The following is a 14,121-nucleotide window of genomic DNA, read 5'->3' on the forward strand; positions in this document are numbered from 1 at the left end:
TACAATTTTTAAAATTTTATCTTTACATTACTTACAATTTAAATTTTTTTCTTCTTCTAAATGTCTACAAAAAAATCACTTAAAAATTAATTTTTTTAATAAATATCTTTGGTTTTATTTTTATTTATTTAAAATTTTTATCAACATTTATTATTTATTTTTATTATTATTTTTAACAATATTTTTTTTTCTTTGGTTATCGTTTTCTTAAAACAATGTTCAAATAAACTAGAATAAATAAATAAATTAAAAAAATATAAATTGCTTTTTAAAAAGCAAAACAAACAAAGACAACAAAAAAAAAATATTAGAAGTTAGAAAAAAAAAGTCAAATCCAATTTGATTCACGCGACAAACCCCCAAAGCAAAGTTATTTTTCCATCTTCCCATCATCACATCTCTCTCATATGCGGTCATAGTAAGATTGAAATAAAAAAAAAAAAAAAAAAAAATTGACAGAAAAAAACACACAGGTGAACCGCGAAAGGAAGTACAATACTGGTAAAAAATTCACCCCCCTCCTGCAGCCATTCAAACAGCCAGCACCACAGAATGTTGGAAAATCATTTTTTTTTACCCCGGTTAGATAATCAAAAGAAAACATAACATAGCGATTGAAATTGAACAAAAACGCTAACCAAACACACAAAAAAAAAAAAAAAGAAAAAACAGTTTTTATGTTGGAATTAAAGAACAACATTGATGGCAAAAGGAGTCCTTCTCTCCTCGTCGTTTCCAATTCAAACTCAAACCTTTTCCATTGCATATTGTTCCATTGAATACATGTCACGCAAAAGTCTTGCTATTGGAACATTTCCAATAGTTTCCTTAAAAAATAAGGCTTCAATGGTCGATGCACGTATTGTCCTGAGCGATGGAAGCAGTAACAGCAGTCTTCCGAAACGAGTAGCTTGACGAGGATAACGAATTCGAACATGATCCGAGAGTATACACTGGGCTTGGTCTTGCAGCATTTCCACTGGCTGAACGTCACACAAACCCGGAGTTTCTGGGGCAAATAGGGAAATGGCCTTCATGCAGCCAACTTCACTACCATCCGGGGAAATCTGACGGAAACGGGTTAAAATCTCCTGAATTGTCTTCATCTCTGTGGTAGTGGCTTCGTCTTGAAGAACTCGTTCTTTGATCATTGGAGAGTCAAGAATTGGAGCTAGGTCCAAAGGGATACTCCATTGGGCAAGGTTCAATAAGAACAACTCCTTCCAAGATTCCTGTAAATAAAAAAAAAGGTGTTAAGTCAGGAAACTGGGATCATTTGGAGAAAAAAACTTACCTGAAGCAGCAAATGCTGGTCATTTTTCGACAAAGTCTGAAACGGCATTAGACACTTGACCCATCGAACAGCCATAAACAACAATCGAGCTGTGGTCTCTTGGAGCATTTCCCACGACAACAATCTCGAATCCATTCCAATCAGTGTTTGAGGAAGTGGCGGGAAGAGAATCGAATTGTGCATCTGGTACTGGATGATTTCTTGACATTTATCCGGACTTAGCAGAAGCTCCAGGAAGCCATTTTGTCGACTTGGCAGTCCGTTAGAATGATTGTTATTTGGAGAAGCATTATTATTATTGTTGTTGCTAGCCGGCAAAATATCCTTTGGAGCACAGGGTAAAGTTGGCGTAGAAGACGGTGATGATTCTACATTCAATTTGGGACTCTCCGAGCCTTCAGATTCTGGTCCTCCTACACTGGATATACTTTGAATCGAACTTGAAGGTGATGGGGAAAGATTATTATTATGATGGGGCTTATAGAAATCACCCTGACTTCCACCGCCACTGCTGGGGGGTGATGTGGTAAGATCAAAACTGTGAGGAAGTCGGTCGCTAGCGGACATTTTAGACACTTCCATTAGATTATGATGCATTTGGGGTAGCAAATGTGGGGGAAATGGCATTGTGGGTGGAGGAGGTGGTGGTCCACCTATGCCGGAGGCACCGTGTAGATGTGACGGTGGTGGGGGGTGGAAACCCCCCGCATTAGCATGTGCTGAGATGTGTGATGTGTAATTGAACGAAGCCGATACATTTGTTACCAAAGAAACCGGAAGATGCGGATTAGGGTGGCCCAGTCCATTAGCATGATGGTGATGATGATGATGGTGGTGGAGTTGGGGATGGAGTTTTGGCTTACGGGGACCGCGTTCATGTTGAACAGCTGGAAAAGATAAAGAAGAAGAAAATCAAAAATAAGAGATATATTTGCTTTAGTCCTTAAAATCGGATTAGCGCAATTATCCGGTTGGGTAAATAACCTACAACCCCAACCCCTCATTCGAGTGTATGTCAAACAAAAAAGTCCTTAAGACATTTTGATTTTATTTGCATACAGAAAACATCAAAGTTTCCTTCTATCTATATCTGTCAACCTAAGTTAAGCATGTATGTGTTTGAGTATTATAAACGTGCCTTTTCTTCATTTGTAAGCTGTTTTTTTTTTTTTTTTTTTTTTTTTTTGTGTATGTGTGTAGGAAAATTATAAAGTTCATGTGAAATTTCAAACAAAATTTCACCCCCAAAATGGAACCTTCTTATTTTCTTATGCTGATGGGGTGATTTTGAATTTTCTTCATCATCGCAAAATTCTGATTTGTTCAACGGAAAAAACGAGATGGAGGGAAATTTTGTTCTTTAGCATTTTCTTCGTGGTGCGGAAAATAGGGGCTTGGCAACTTTTTGTTTGCTATTATGTGTGTGGGGGTTTTCTTATTTTTTGTTTTTTTTTTTTTTTTGAAGGGATTGACGTCTTAATGAGGTTGTGGGTTGAGTTTTGTGTGTTCGAGTTGAATTGAGCAGCTTCTGGAGTGTGTGTGATGGGAAAAAAGTACTTAGTCAGCGCGAAAAGGTTTTTCAATTTTATTTTTTTTTCTAATAGTTTGTTGGAAGAGTTTTTGTTTTATATACCTATTTGAAAAAAGATTTTAAAAGTTTAACGATTTTCAAATGATTTTAATGTTTTTTTTTTTTGAAGAAAAGGGTTGAAAAGAGTGCGTATAAGACTGGAAGGGGCGAGTGTAGGTTTAGGTATAGTGAAAAGTTTAAAATTTCTTAAAATGGATTGCATGAGTATGAGGATTATAACTGGAGTTTTGAGGTTGTTTTTTCTCTTTTCTATGTGGCTTTGTTTAATTGAATTTTCAAGTTCTTTCTTTTAAAGTTTTTGAATATGACTTGAGGCTGGGATATGGGGTTTGGAAAAAATTTATAAGTTTTTCTTCTTTTAATGGAATACATATTTTAAATCTAAAAGGGATGCATTTATCTACGTCTGTCCTGATTTAAGTAATTATTAGTTGATATTATTTTATTTATTAATCAATCCATGTTAAGACAAATTACTTCACGCACTTGACAGAGTTCAGGTTTTCAATTAGTTTTCTGTTATCTTGACATCCTGACAAGTTATAAGTTCAAGACTCCAGTTTAAGTTTCTTTTTGCTACTGTTTCCGTGATAGCGATATTTTTTATACGTTTTTAGTGTTTAAATTAAATCGGTCACTATGGCGTATGTGTAACATTTTTTCTTCAAAAATATTTTTTTTTTTTTTTTTCATTTTCTTAACAATAAAAAATTGGTTCAACAATTTTTGACCATTGACATAATGATGCGGGATTTTTAAAAATGCGATAAATGATTAAAAATTATGTCGTAGTTTTTAAGACACTCTTTGGAGTTAGGTATTTTTCAATACAAACAAAAATTTGTTTTTAATATTACGATTTTATTACACAGTTTTTAAAACATTTTTTTTTTATTAATTCCAAATATGTCTGCATTTAAAACCTGATTTTGAATACAAAAGTATTAAAATATTAAAAATTTGAATTAAAATCTGTTTCCTAGCTACCTAAATTATAAATTTATCGAATGAATTGAAATTTACTTATCTTTTTAATACAAGAAAAATAAATTTATATCCAATTGCATACATTTTTAAAAATGAAAAAAAAAATGTTCGTCCATGGTTTGAAGGTTAACATAACCTGACAAAGTACTAGTAAAAATATTTCGTTCAAAAAAAGTGCATTTAGTAACCCTCATAAAAAAAAATTAAAAACATTAAATTTTGAATTTGTTTTAACTCTTGAAAGCGCTTTGTGTGTTTTTTCGAAGTAAAACGTATTAATTATTGAAAACAAATTTGATTTGCAATGAGGTTTTACTTCACAAATTTGCGAAACAGAAAAAATAGAGACAATAATATCATTATCATTATTATATTTATAATTAATAATCATTTTCAGTGATGTTTTGTATCATTTTAAAGAAGTAAGAAAGAAAATACCTAAAATTATAAAAACGAAGAAGAGAAAAAATATCATTACAATAAACTAAAATTTAATATTTAACAGAACGTCCTTCTTTTTAAATTTAAGAGTATTATTAAATTTAAATAGAATTTTGGTGTTGCCTCATTTATGTAACTCAAATTTTCATAGGAACTAAATACCCTAAACAAAATTTTAACAGTAGGTAGAGAGCTTCACGGGGTTTGGGTCACTATTCTGCAAATGCTGAAATTCGGTTTCTAAAATTCTGTAAATCTAGAATTTTATTTTCGAAAACATTGTGCATGTGCATTCATAGTTCTGTACTTCGTATAAAAAATCGAGCTCAACATGACATTACGATGATAAAGAATGCGAAAAAACTTCGACTATAAATTGATTGGAATTTTGTAATCGAAATCATTTAAAAAAAAATGCTTTTTTTTTTAAATTCAAAATCAAATTTTATATAATTTTTTCTAGTTTTTATCATTATTTTCACAAATTAAAATTTAAAAAATATTCTATTATGAGTTTTTACATAAATAGCTTTAAAATTCTAAGAAACTTTAACCATATGAGCAAGAACGTAAAACCCAGTCGCGCATTTCATTTTTATTAAGATGGTTTAACAAAAACATTTTCAAAATTGTTAGAGTTGGTTTTTTAAAATACACGGTTAAAAATTCTGGAGATTTTGATTTTTTCTTTAAGTAATAAAGTTTTTTTTGCAAAAATTTCCTTTAAAATATCGATTTTTTAAAAATGTTTTAATACATTGCACTTAAACATCTAAAGTTACCCAGAAAAGTTATTCTAGTGTTTCTTACTTATTTATTCAGCTTTCAGGTTCTGGTTCTTTTGTTCAGATTAGTCATTTATTACTCAAGATATAACCCAAATACTAAGTATGCCTAGAAAAACAACAACAAAAAACTTTGAAAAAATAGCTTAAAAGTGTAAAAATCATAACGGGATAATTTTTTTTGAAAAGATCATAAAATTTTACTTCAAAAACAGTTTTGAAAAAAAAATTAAAAAATGGGTTTTTTCGAAAAAAAATAAAATGTGTTTTTCACCTTTTTTGTAATAGATCAGCTTAAAATGGACTAATTTCATTTTTAATAACGGTTTTGGAAAGGTCTAAATATCACCCTACAAACGCAAAAAAAACATTCATTCAATTATGTTTAAAGTGGCAAGAAATACCTATGCAAAAAAGTAATTTAAGATCATAGTTTTTTTTACTCTCAAAAATTGAGTGACTTAGGGCCAATTTTTCAATAGTCAGTTAAACAGTCAGTTAGTACTTATTCCCAAGGATAGAGAAAAAATCAATTTTTCAACAGGCAGATATAGCTTATTCCTAAGAATAAAACTATCTGCTTCTTTCAGAGACGAATAAAAATTATTCTAAGGAATAATCTTAAAAAAAAATATTGTGTCAGTTGTCAAAGCTGTTTTAAAAGAATTTTGAAAAAAATACAGTGGAACACAAGAAAACAAAAACAATCATGAATAAAAATGACGTTTAATTTTAAATATTTTTGAATTTGACAATTTTTGTTTGTTATTCTGTAGAATAAATTATTCTTGATTGAAAAATTCAATGTTTTTATCTGATTGTTTATGAGCCTAATAACTTTATTCGTCGAACAGTTAACTGACTGTTTATTAGAAGATTGAAAAATCGGCTCTTAAGGAAATAATTCATACTACTCACTTGCTAATTTTTTTGGGGGATTATTTATATACAGAAGTTCATATTTTGAGCTTAGGAACCAGTAAAAAATGACACAAAAATATTTCATGACATAGGTATTTTTCGTATATTCTTTTCACATGGAATTACTCAGCTCTTGTATTAAAGCAATTTTTAATACAAAAAATATTACATTTTAATACTTCCAAATATTAAAATTATTTTTAATTTTTTTTGTATTAAATTTCAATATCTAAGTATTAAGTTAACTACTTGTAATACAAAAATTATTAGAAAATAACCTCCGTGGGTTAAATTCTAATCTTGTAGGTATTGAATTTTAATACCGCTGTGTTAGATTTTAATATTTTTGTATTACATTTTAATATATATTGTATTACATTTTAATATAATTGTATTACATTTTAATATAATTGTATTAAAATGTAATACAAATTTATTAAAAACTAATATATAAAGTATTAAATTGTAATACAAGCATATTAAATTTTAATCAAACCACGCCAGCAGCCAGAAAAAAATCCATTGTTTGTGGTAGGGGAGAGTGGGGCTAAAAGTAACATTGGTAAGAATTAACAGTTAAAAAAAGCGATGTTCCTTTCAATATTAAGAAACGCGTAAAGGAGAAAAATGCTCAATTTTTCCATATCTACCGGCACATTTTTTTCAGTTGAAGATTAGACGACAGGGTGAGAAGTTATACTTGTGGTGCCCAAAAAAAGCATGTTTGTTACTTTTTTTTTAAATTTTATTTTTGGTCTACCTATTTACCCGAAAAAGATAGAGTGCTAAGTGTTTTTTTGTTATATGCAATTGTGTTTTGGCTCAAATTGAGTGTATATTTTATGTCTATATCAGTTTCGCTTTTTTTTAAATTGATTTTGTTTGAAAAATTACATGCTGGGGCTAGTTGTAACATTTTTCCGGGGCAAGATGTACCATGTAAAAACCTACCTATACTGAAAAATTGTTTACCTAATATAATAAACAACCCTGGATATGAATGCTTGTAACTGAATTTGTATTTATTTTGAAATTGGAAACAATTTTTGAACCACCACTTGAATTCATAAAGCTTATAAAACAATTTATGAATTCAAATAACTTTAATTTAAGACTACTGTTAAATTTTCTCTGAAAATCTTGGATTTGCTCCTCTTTTTTTTTAAATTTGCACCAAAATTTCATGACTGAGGTTTGTTTTTATTGTTATTAATTAAAAATAAATAAATACAAACATAAATAAAGGTATTTTTCTCTTATTTTTAGTTCTTGGTACAACCTACCCCGGTATGTGTAACACTTTGCCCCGTATGTGGGGTAAGTTGAAACAACACGATTTTTTTTTTTGGAAGCTTTATTTTTCAACATTACCGTTATGTTTTGCTGAATTTTTGTGATGGATCTTTCAGATAAAACATGGGTCTTTAAATTAAAAAAGGTCTGGTTGACCCATTTTCAAATTTGTAGGAGAACCATCGGTTTTAGAAAAAAGTGTTACATTTGGCCCCACTATCCTCTACCTTTAAATCAGAAACTGTAAATTTGTACCAATTTGAAGAAGCTTTGTGTTTTTTCGAAGCAAAATGCATACATTGCAGATGAATGTTGATCGGCAGTAAGATTTTACATGCCACAGTTTGTGAAACAGATAAACTATAGAGAAAATAATATCACCATAATTATATTATTTATGATTAAAATTTATTTTCAGTAATGAATTGAGGAAAAGAATACATTTTATTAACTTTAAATACATTTGGTATTAAATTGAAATATTTTTATCTTTTAATAAAATTATTAGAAATTAATATAAAAAGATTAAATTTTAATATGCAATACCTACTTGAAATTTAAAACATTTGGTATTAAATTCTAATATAAACTGTATTATTTTTTAATACAACTATATTAAATTTTAATACATTTTGTATTAACTAAAAAATTTAAATACTTGTCATGTATTAAATTTTAATACATTTCTGGTGTAGACCTATATGTAACCAAAAAAATATTAAAAAATACTCCAGAATTTTTAACCGTGTATTTTTTTTAAATTAAAACTTATTTATATACAAAAAAAAATGGTATCTATGGTAGTTTGTAACACTTTTTAATCAATACCTAAGACCGATAAAAATCAATGTCCCGTTTTCGAAAAATTGAGTTTTCAATAGAAAAATTCAAAATTTTAAATTTTGTTTTTGATTTCTTTCAAATTTAATTAGTCGGTGTGTGAACTATTCAGAAATTTAACAAAATCGGTTATTACAATGATTTTCAATAAAAAAATTTTTCTTTTATCAAAATCATGGGAGCCGCTTTTCAGAAAATCATTCAAGGTCTTGACGATTGAATCATTGTTTGGTTGCGAAAACTGGTAGATAGGTACCTATACTGTAAATTTAATGCTACAACACAAATTGGACTCTAACCTTTATATTACCAAATATATTATACTATATTACTCTTCAGAAATAAAAAAACTATACTTGAAAGCTGGTATAGGTATTTTTAACTTATAAATTTCCTTTATACATGTTTTTAAAAGAAAAAAAAAAAAAACTGTTAAATATAAAAAAAGAAGAATTCTTACTCAGCATATTTTTTTTAATCATTTCGCTTCAAAGTCGGCTTTTCGATGTAAATTGAATTAACTTAAAACCAAAAACTTAACAATCTACGATCTACCACAACTCCACTCACTCTATAAAGCTAGTTTTTCGAATTCCTAAAACATTTTTAACCACTTAATTAAAAGACAGTTAAATTACTCTTTTGCTTCATTAACTCAAAGGTTACATACATATATTCAAATATGTCATATTATATGTCAAAATATAAGTACCTGACCTTCTCTACTGCAACAAATTTTCCCATATACCTACCACAATTGCATACATATGTTTTTCAAAACACTTGTCGTGTTGTTATATAAAAAAAAAATCAACAAAAACAAATAGACCTCTAAAACGATTCAATTAATTTATTGTTCAAAAAGTCCAATCACCCTACAAAAACACATCCACTGTGATGACCATTTCTATTCTCTATAAAACATCTGCTAATGTCAAACGCCCCAGGTATAACAATAAAACGCTTTGATAGCATTGAGCATTCCTTATCTGCAAATTATATTTTAACTTGCACCCCCTCAAAACAGTGTGCATTATTGTCTAGTCGTATAATCAACCCCTAATTATGCGGATGTAACAGAGAAAATCAATTTACAATAAAACACTGAATTATATGAACACAAAAAAAAAAAAATAATAAGCAAATAAATCTATTACTACCCTTCTGAATAAAAAAAAATAAAAAAATTCCAAGGGTCGTCCTCATCATCATGACGGATGCAACCATCCATGTCAGTTCCCATCATCCAATTTGATCATCATCATCACCTGATGATGATATCGCGTCCTCTGCATACCGCAGCGGGAGGGTGTTGTTTCATTTGCACGCTATGCAAAGTAATTTCAATTCTTCGCGCCATTACATTCGAATGTAAAAAATGTTCAAAAAAAAATTCTATATTTTATTGTAAAATATCATCAAACAACAGTAAAGTCGCTGAACAAACAAGGAAATAATATTGCGTGTCAAATTGAAGGTTGGTAGATATACAACTTGAGTGCAAATAAGACCTTCAAGTGGAAATGATGATAAAAAAAAAAAATAGCGGGCTGGGGGATGTAAAATTATTGTAAATTGTATCACTTCACCTAAATCTTCTTTTCGTGGGAAAAATTCCCAAAGTGAACACATTTCTAATATTTTTTTTTTGTTGTTGTCTTTTTGTCGGGAATCGGGATGTATTTCAATTTCAAACACAGTCATTTACACATAAAAACCCCCTCCCACTCTATATCATCTAACTCTGTTGGAATGAGAGAGAACAAATTGTGATCCTTTATAAATAGAATGGCGGCTGTGCGGAAGCGACAAAATGCCATGAAAAATTGCTTCACATCAAAGAATCCATAAAGAACACAAACAACTGAGTTAAAAATTTTTATATAAATTATGGAATCCACTTGGTGATCTCTTTTCCGTTTTCCGCAAGCAAGTAAAAGCTTACTGAAGACTTTTTGCTGCTCCCATAAAAAAATTATTGTCTGTTCTTTTTTTTTTTATTGTGGATGAATTGTGGGTGAATAGGCCAAGAAAAACAAGGAGACATTCATAGAGAGACTGAATGGTGTGTAAAAGAGGAGGCTTAAGAAAAAAGCCGATTTAAGTAAATGGGGCTTTCGTTTATAGAGAATTAAATTGAAGGATGGGAATGAATAAGTAAAAACACAAAAAAAAAAAAAAAATAGAAGAAGAAGCTATTTTTGTATTAAAATTGAATAAAAAATGAAGTCGTAACAAAAGTAGGGGTTGAAATTGATAACTCTTTTGAAATACACCAATAGACTGCTGAACTTTGTAATCGATAAACGATTCTTCAACTTTTTCTAAATCTTCTATCCCCGCACTTTTCTTTAATACTGACCCTTTCCAACATATCAACTCTTTTTCTAAGAATATTCTTACTATACTTTTTTTAGAAAAGTAAGTAAAATAGTGGCCGAGGTAGGGAAGTAGGTAACTTGCTAAATGACCAAAATGGAAAAAGGTTGGTTTTTTCTTAGTAAAATACCTGTACTGTAGCTCATAAATTACTAATTTTAAAATAAAATAAATATATATATTTTTTTTTTAATGTTACTAACCTTACCTGCCATAGTAGCGATTTCTTATGGCGTTTTCGATTGGCTCTCCGGAAGCGTCCGGAATGATTCAGAAGCCTTCTGAAAGTGTTTTATTCGCCCGAGTTTGACAGGCAGAACGCTTCTCAGAATAAAAATTCTCTTCTTGATTTCAAAACAGAATTCAAATCAGAATTTACTCAAATGTCAAAATAAAAACACTCAATCAGTGTTTTTTGTGTTTTCATTCAACAATTTATTGTTTTCTGAAATTTAAATTAATTACAAATCAAAAATGGATACATAATGGATAAATTACCATTTTCTTCGAATAATAATTCATAATTTTTCAACTCTAACACCATAACTTTGGTTTGCAAGAAAAAAAAAAATTATACAAATATTTGACAATTGAAATTTCAGACAAATAAAAAAATAGAATTGAGTGGAAGCGATTTAACCTGTTCCATTAGATTTCAGAATGAGTCAATTCTTGAGTGAAACCAATCGAAAACGACATTAGTTTTGACTTTCTTTAACGAAAATATTTGTACGAAAACATTTTAAAAATCTTAATTTAAAAACTAAGAAAAAAACTTAAAAAACATCATATCAGTTTATATTCGAAAACAAAACAATTTAATTTTTTTTTTCAATTGATTAATGATGATTAATGAATTTTCTTGACATTTTTGTTTAAATACACTCCTTTTCATCAGAATAGGTACACAACTTTTCAAATGTTCATTAACCGTTTGTCCCCAATAGTGGTACGTGACCTAACAAGATTTTGGGACAAGCAACAGCTAAAATTATTTCAAAATGGACCATAACTTTCGCATTGTTTTTCTTGTAAAGTATTTTTTGAGGAAAAATCAACTTATTTTTTTCTTCATCAGAATAGGTACACCCTTGTTATCTTTAATGTTTTTTGCGGATTTCGAGCAAGTTTACCATTTTGAAAAACATGGGTGGATTAAAATCGCCAAATTTTGGCGAAAACACCTTAAGAAAAAAAGCACACAATGAAAGATCCACCAGTACTGGTATGATAAAAAAAAATTACGAATTGTGAATATGCTCTATCCAGACTTCAGATACAAACATTCTGGGGTTAAAAAAATGAATGGTGGTAAAAAAATCCAAAAAAAATACTCTAAGACGAGTAAATTTTAACATGTGCTACCAGTTTTTGTGGATTAACGACAAGAATAAAAGTGAAAAACCAGTTGTAATATGTAATTTTAGGACAGTAAATAGAATGGTCATTAGTCCCAGTGTTCTAAAATGGCTGAATTTTGAAAAGACACCATTACTACACCAAGAACAGAATTGTATGCGTTTAAGGTTTTTGTAATAATCCTTTACCACATGAAAAGTTGAGTGGTATTTCTTGTTATTTTTGGATCAACGAACATTTAATTTTGATGTCCTTGGTGAGTTAAACTATCAGTTTAACATTCTGCGAAAGGAGAAACCATTTTGAGACCAACTTCACTGTTAAAAAAGAAGTGTTAAATCATGGAAGAAAGTAATCTTCTACGATAATACAAATAATGAATTTTAAACGTGAAGAATGGTCACAATTATTTGTAAATGCATATTCAAGAAACTTTTCCTTAATTCTCTAGTATTTGTGAACCAGTATTCTGAATTTTTTAACAGGACCACGCCTCCTACCACAAAAAATGCTCTGTAAAATATTGGGAGGAAGTGCAAATTTAGGAAGTACTTGAGTATCTACCATAGAAAACAACCCTGAACCTTGTTGAAAATGTTTGGAAATGGCTAGCCCGTACTGATAAAATTTGTGATATTCGATTTTAAGACAAAAATATTTCCTAACCCACCATTTAACAATTTAGGGAAGAGATTCAGATAGATTGCATAAAGAGATTTAACAATGCAATTCCTGGACAGTTTTGTTATTATTTTATGAATAAAAACGCCACTATACAAAAAATGAAATAAGTAAAATACATTTTTAAGAAGAACTTGGTTTAAATTCATTTCATGGACCACTTTCACATCATTCTCTATGTGTACCTATTCTGATGAAACAAAAAAATTACTCAATTTTTCGATGTGAAATGCTTTGCCATAGAGAAACCAGAAAAATAACCACACGTTTTGAATTATTTTTTTTTGCTGATTCTGCTAACATCTTAAACATTGACTTGACATCAAAAAATTATTATTTTTCCTACACTGTGAGGAAAAAACGAATACTGAACATTTGAAAAGTTGTGTACCTATTCTGATGAAAAGGAGTGTATGTAAACTGCTAGTTTTTAAGAAAAACTTACCAATTTTTTTTTTTTTTTAATTGGAGCAACTGCTCCATGAGTTTTTAAAAGAAAAATCCGAAATTTCTTTGTTAAACAATCTATCAAAAATTCGAAATCAAAACCAATTAAAAATAAGTTTTTAAAGTAACTTTTGATACTATGTATTTTAAATTTTTAATAAAATTGATAACAAGTGAAGTCTCGTATTAAAAAATTGGATTCTTATTCCAAAACACATTACACGGTGTTACAAAAATGAGGTTTTAAAATATACGCGGGCGGAGACCTATCACGTTTTGTAGAGCTAGTCGCACTGATTACGAAACGGTATTTAAAAAGTCCCTAACACCCCTAAAATCTGGAGTTAGGGGCAAAAAACGGTTTTTTTTTTAACTTCACCCATAGAAAAAATCTAGATTCGTCAAATTTTTACCTATTTTCGATTTCGAACAGAGAAAACTATATGTTTCTATGTCTTCTAGTTTTTGAGAAAATTGAAAAATTATTTTATCAGATTTTTCTTTTTTAAAAATATTTTTTTATTTTTCAATTTTCTCAAAAACTAGAAGACATAGAAACATACATATAGTTTTCACTGTTCGATAAGGAATCAATCAATCAAGGCAGTTTTCTGTGTGAGTAATATTTTTATTAAAATTCACAGTCTGGACAAAAAAAGTATAAAACGAGTTTTTAAAAATTTTCGTTCGCCTATTTTTAACTTTGGAATCGATTAATTCAAAAACTATTTGTTATAATATATTGATTTAAAAATTAGAAATAAATGTACAATTTTGCCTTTCGGAAATGGTATCATTTATTATTGAAAGTGTTGCCGTTGTTTTTTAATAATTTTTTTTTTTTGTTTTGATAATTTTTTTTTTAGAAAACTGCCCCTCCCACCTAAACGGGGGGAGATAGACCCCCCTCCTAAAGAAAAAAATGTTTGTATTGAGCTCCTCTACAAAAATCCGTTATCAAATCCTGGCGCCCAAGTTATCCTACTACGTGCCGAAACAACATTTTTGTTCTATACCTAAAAGTTCGGATTTCTGTATCTGGGTTGAAATCGAAAATTTTTTTTTCAAAGCCAATTTTAAACTGATTTTCATAAAAAAAAACC

The 14,121-nt window shown here is 29.3% G+C and overlaps 1 protein-coding gene across 1 annotated transcript in view; it reads right to left on the minus strand.

Annotated features, from left to right (window-relative positions):
• Positions 1-279: 279 nt before the first annotated feature.
• The window catches only part of LOC129915291 (protein dissatisfaction), a 40,912-nt gene continuing 27,070 nt past the window's right edge, over positions 280-14,121 (minus strand). Inside the window, exons 4-5 of the mRNA XM_055994777.1 lie at positions 1,295-2,181; positions 280-1,232 (exon numbers count right to left, since the gene is read on the minus strand). Of these exons, the coding sequence (XP_055850752.1) occupies positions 747-1,232; positions 1,295-2,181 (1,373 nt within the window). The 3' untranslated portion in view covers positions 280-746. The remainder of the gene's footprint in view (positions 1,233-1,294; positions 2,182-14,121) is intronic.

Source organism: Episyrphus balteatus, chromosome 3 (assembly GCF_945859705.1).
Source record: "Episyrphus balteatus chromosome 3, idEpiBalt1.1, whole genome shotgun sequence".
NCBI lineage: Eukaryota > Metazoa > Arthropoda > Insecta > Diptera > Syrphidae > Episyrphus > Episyrphus balteatus.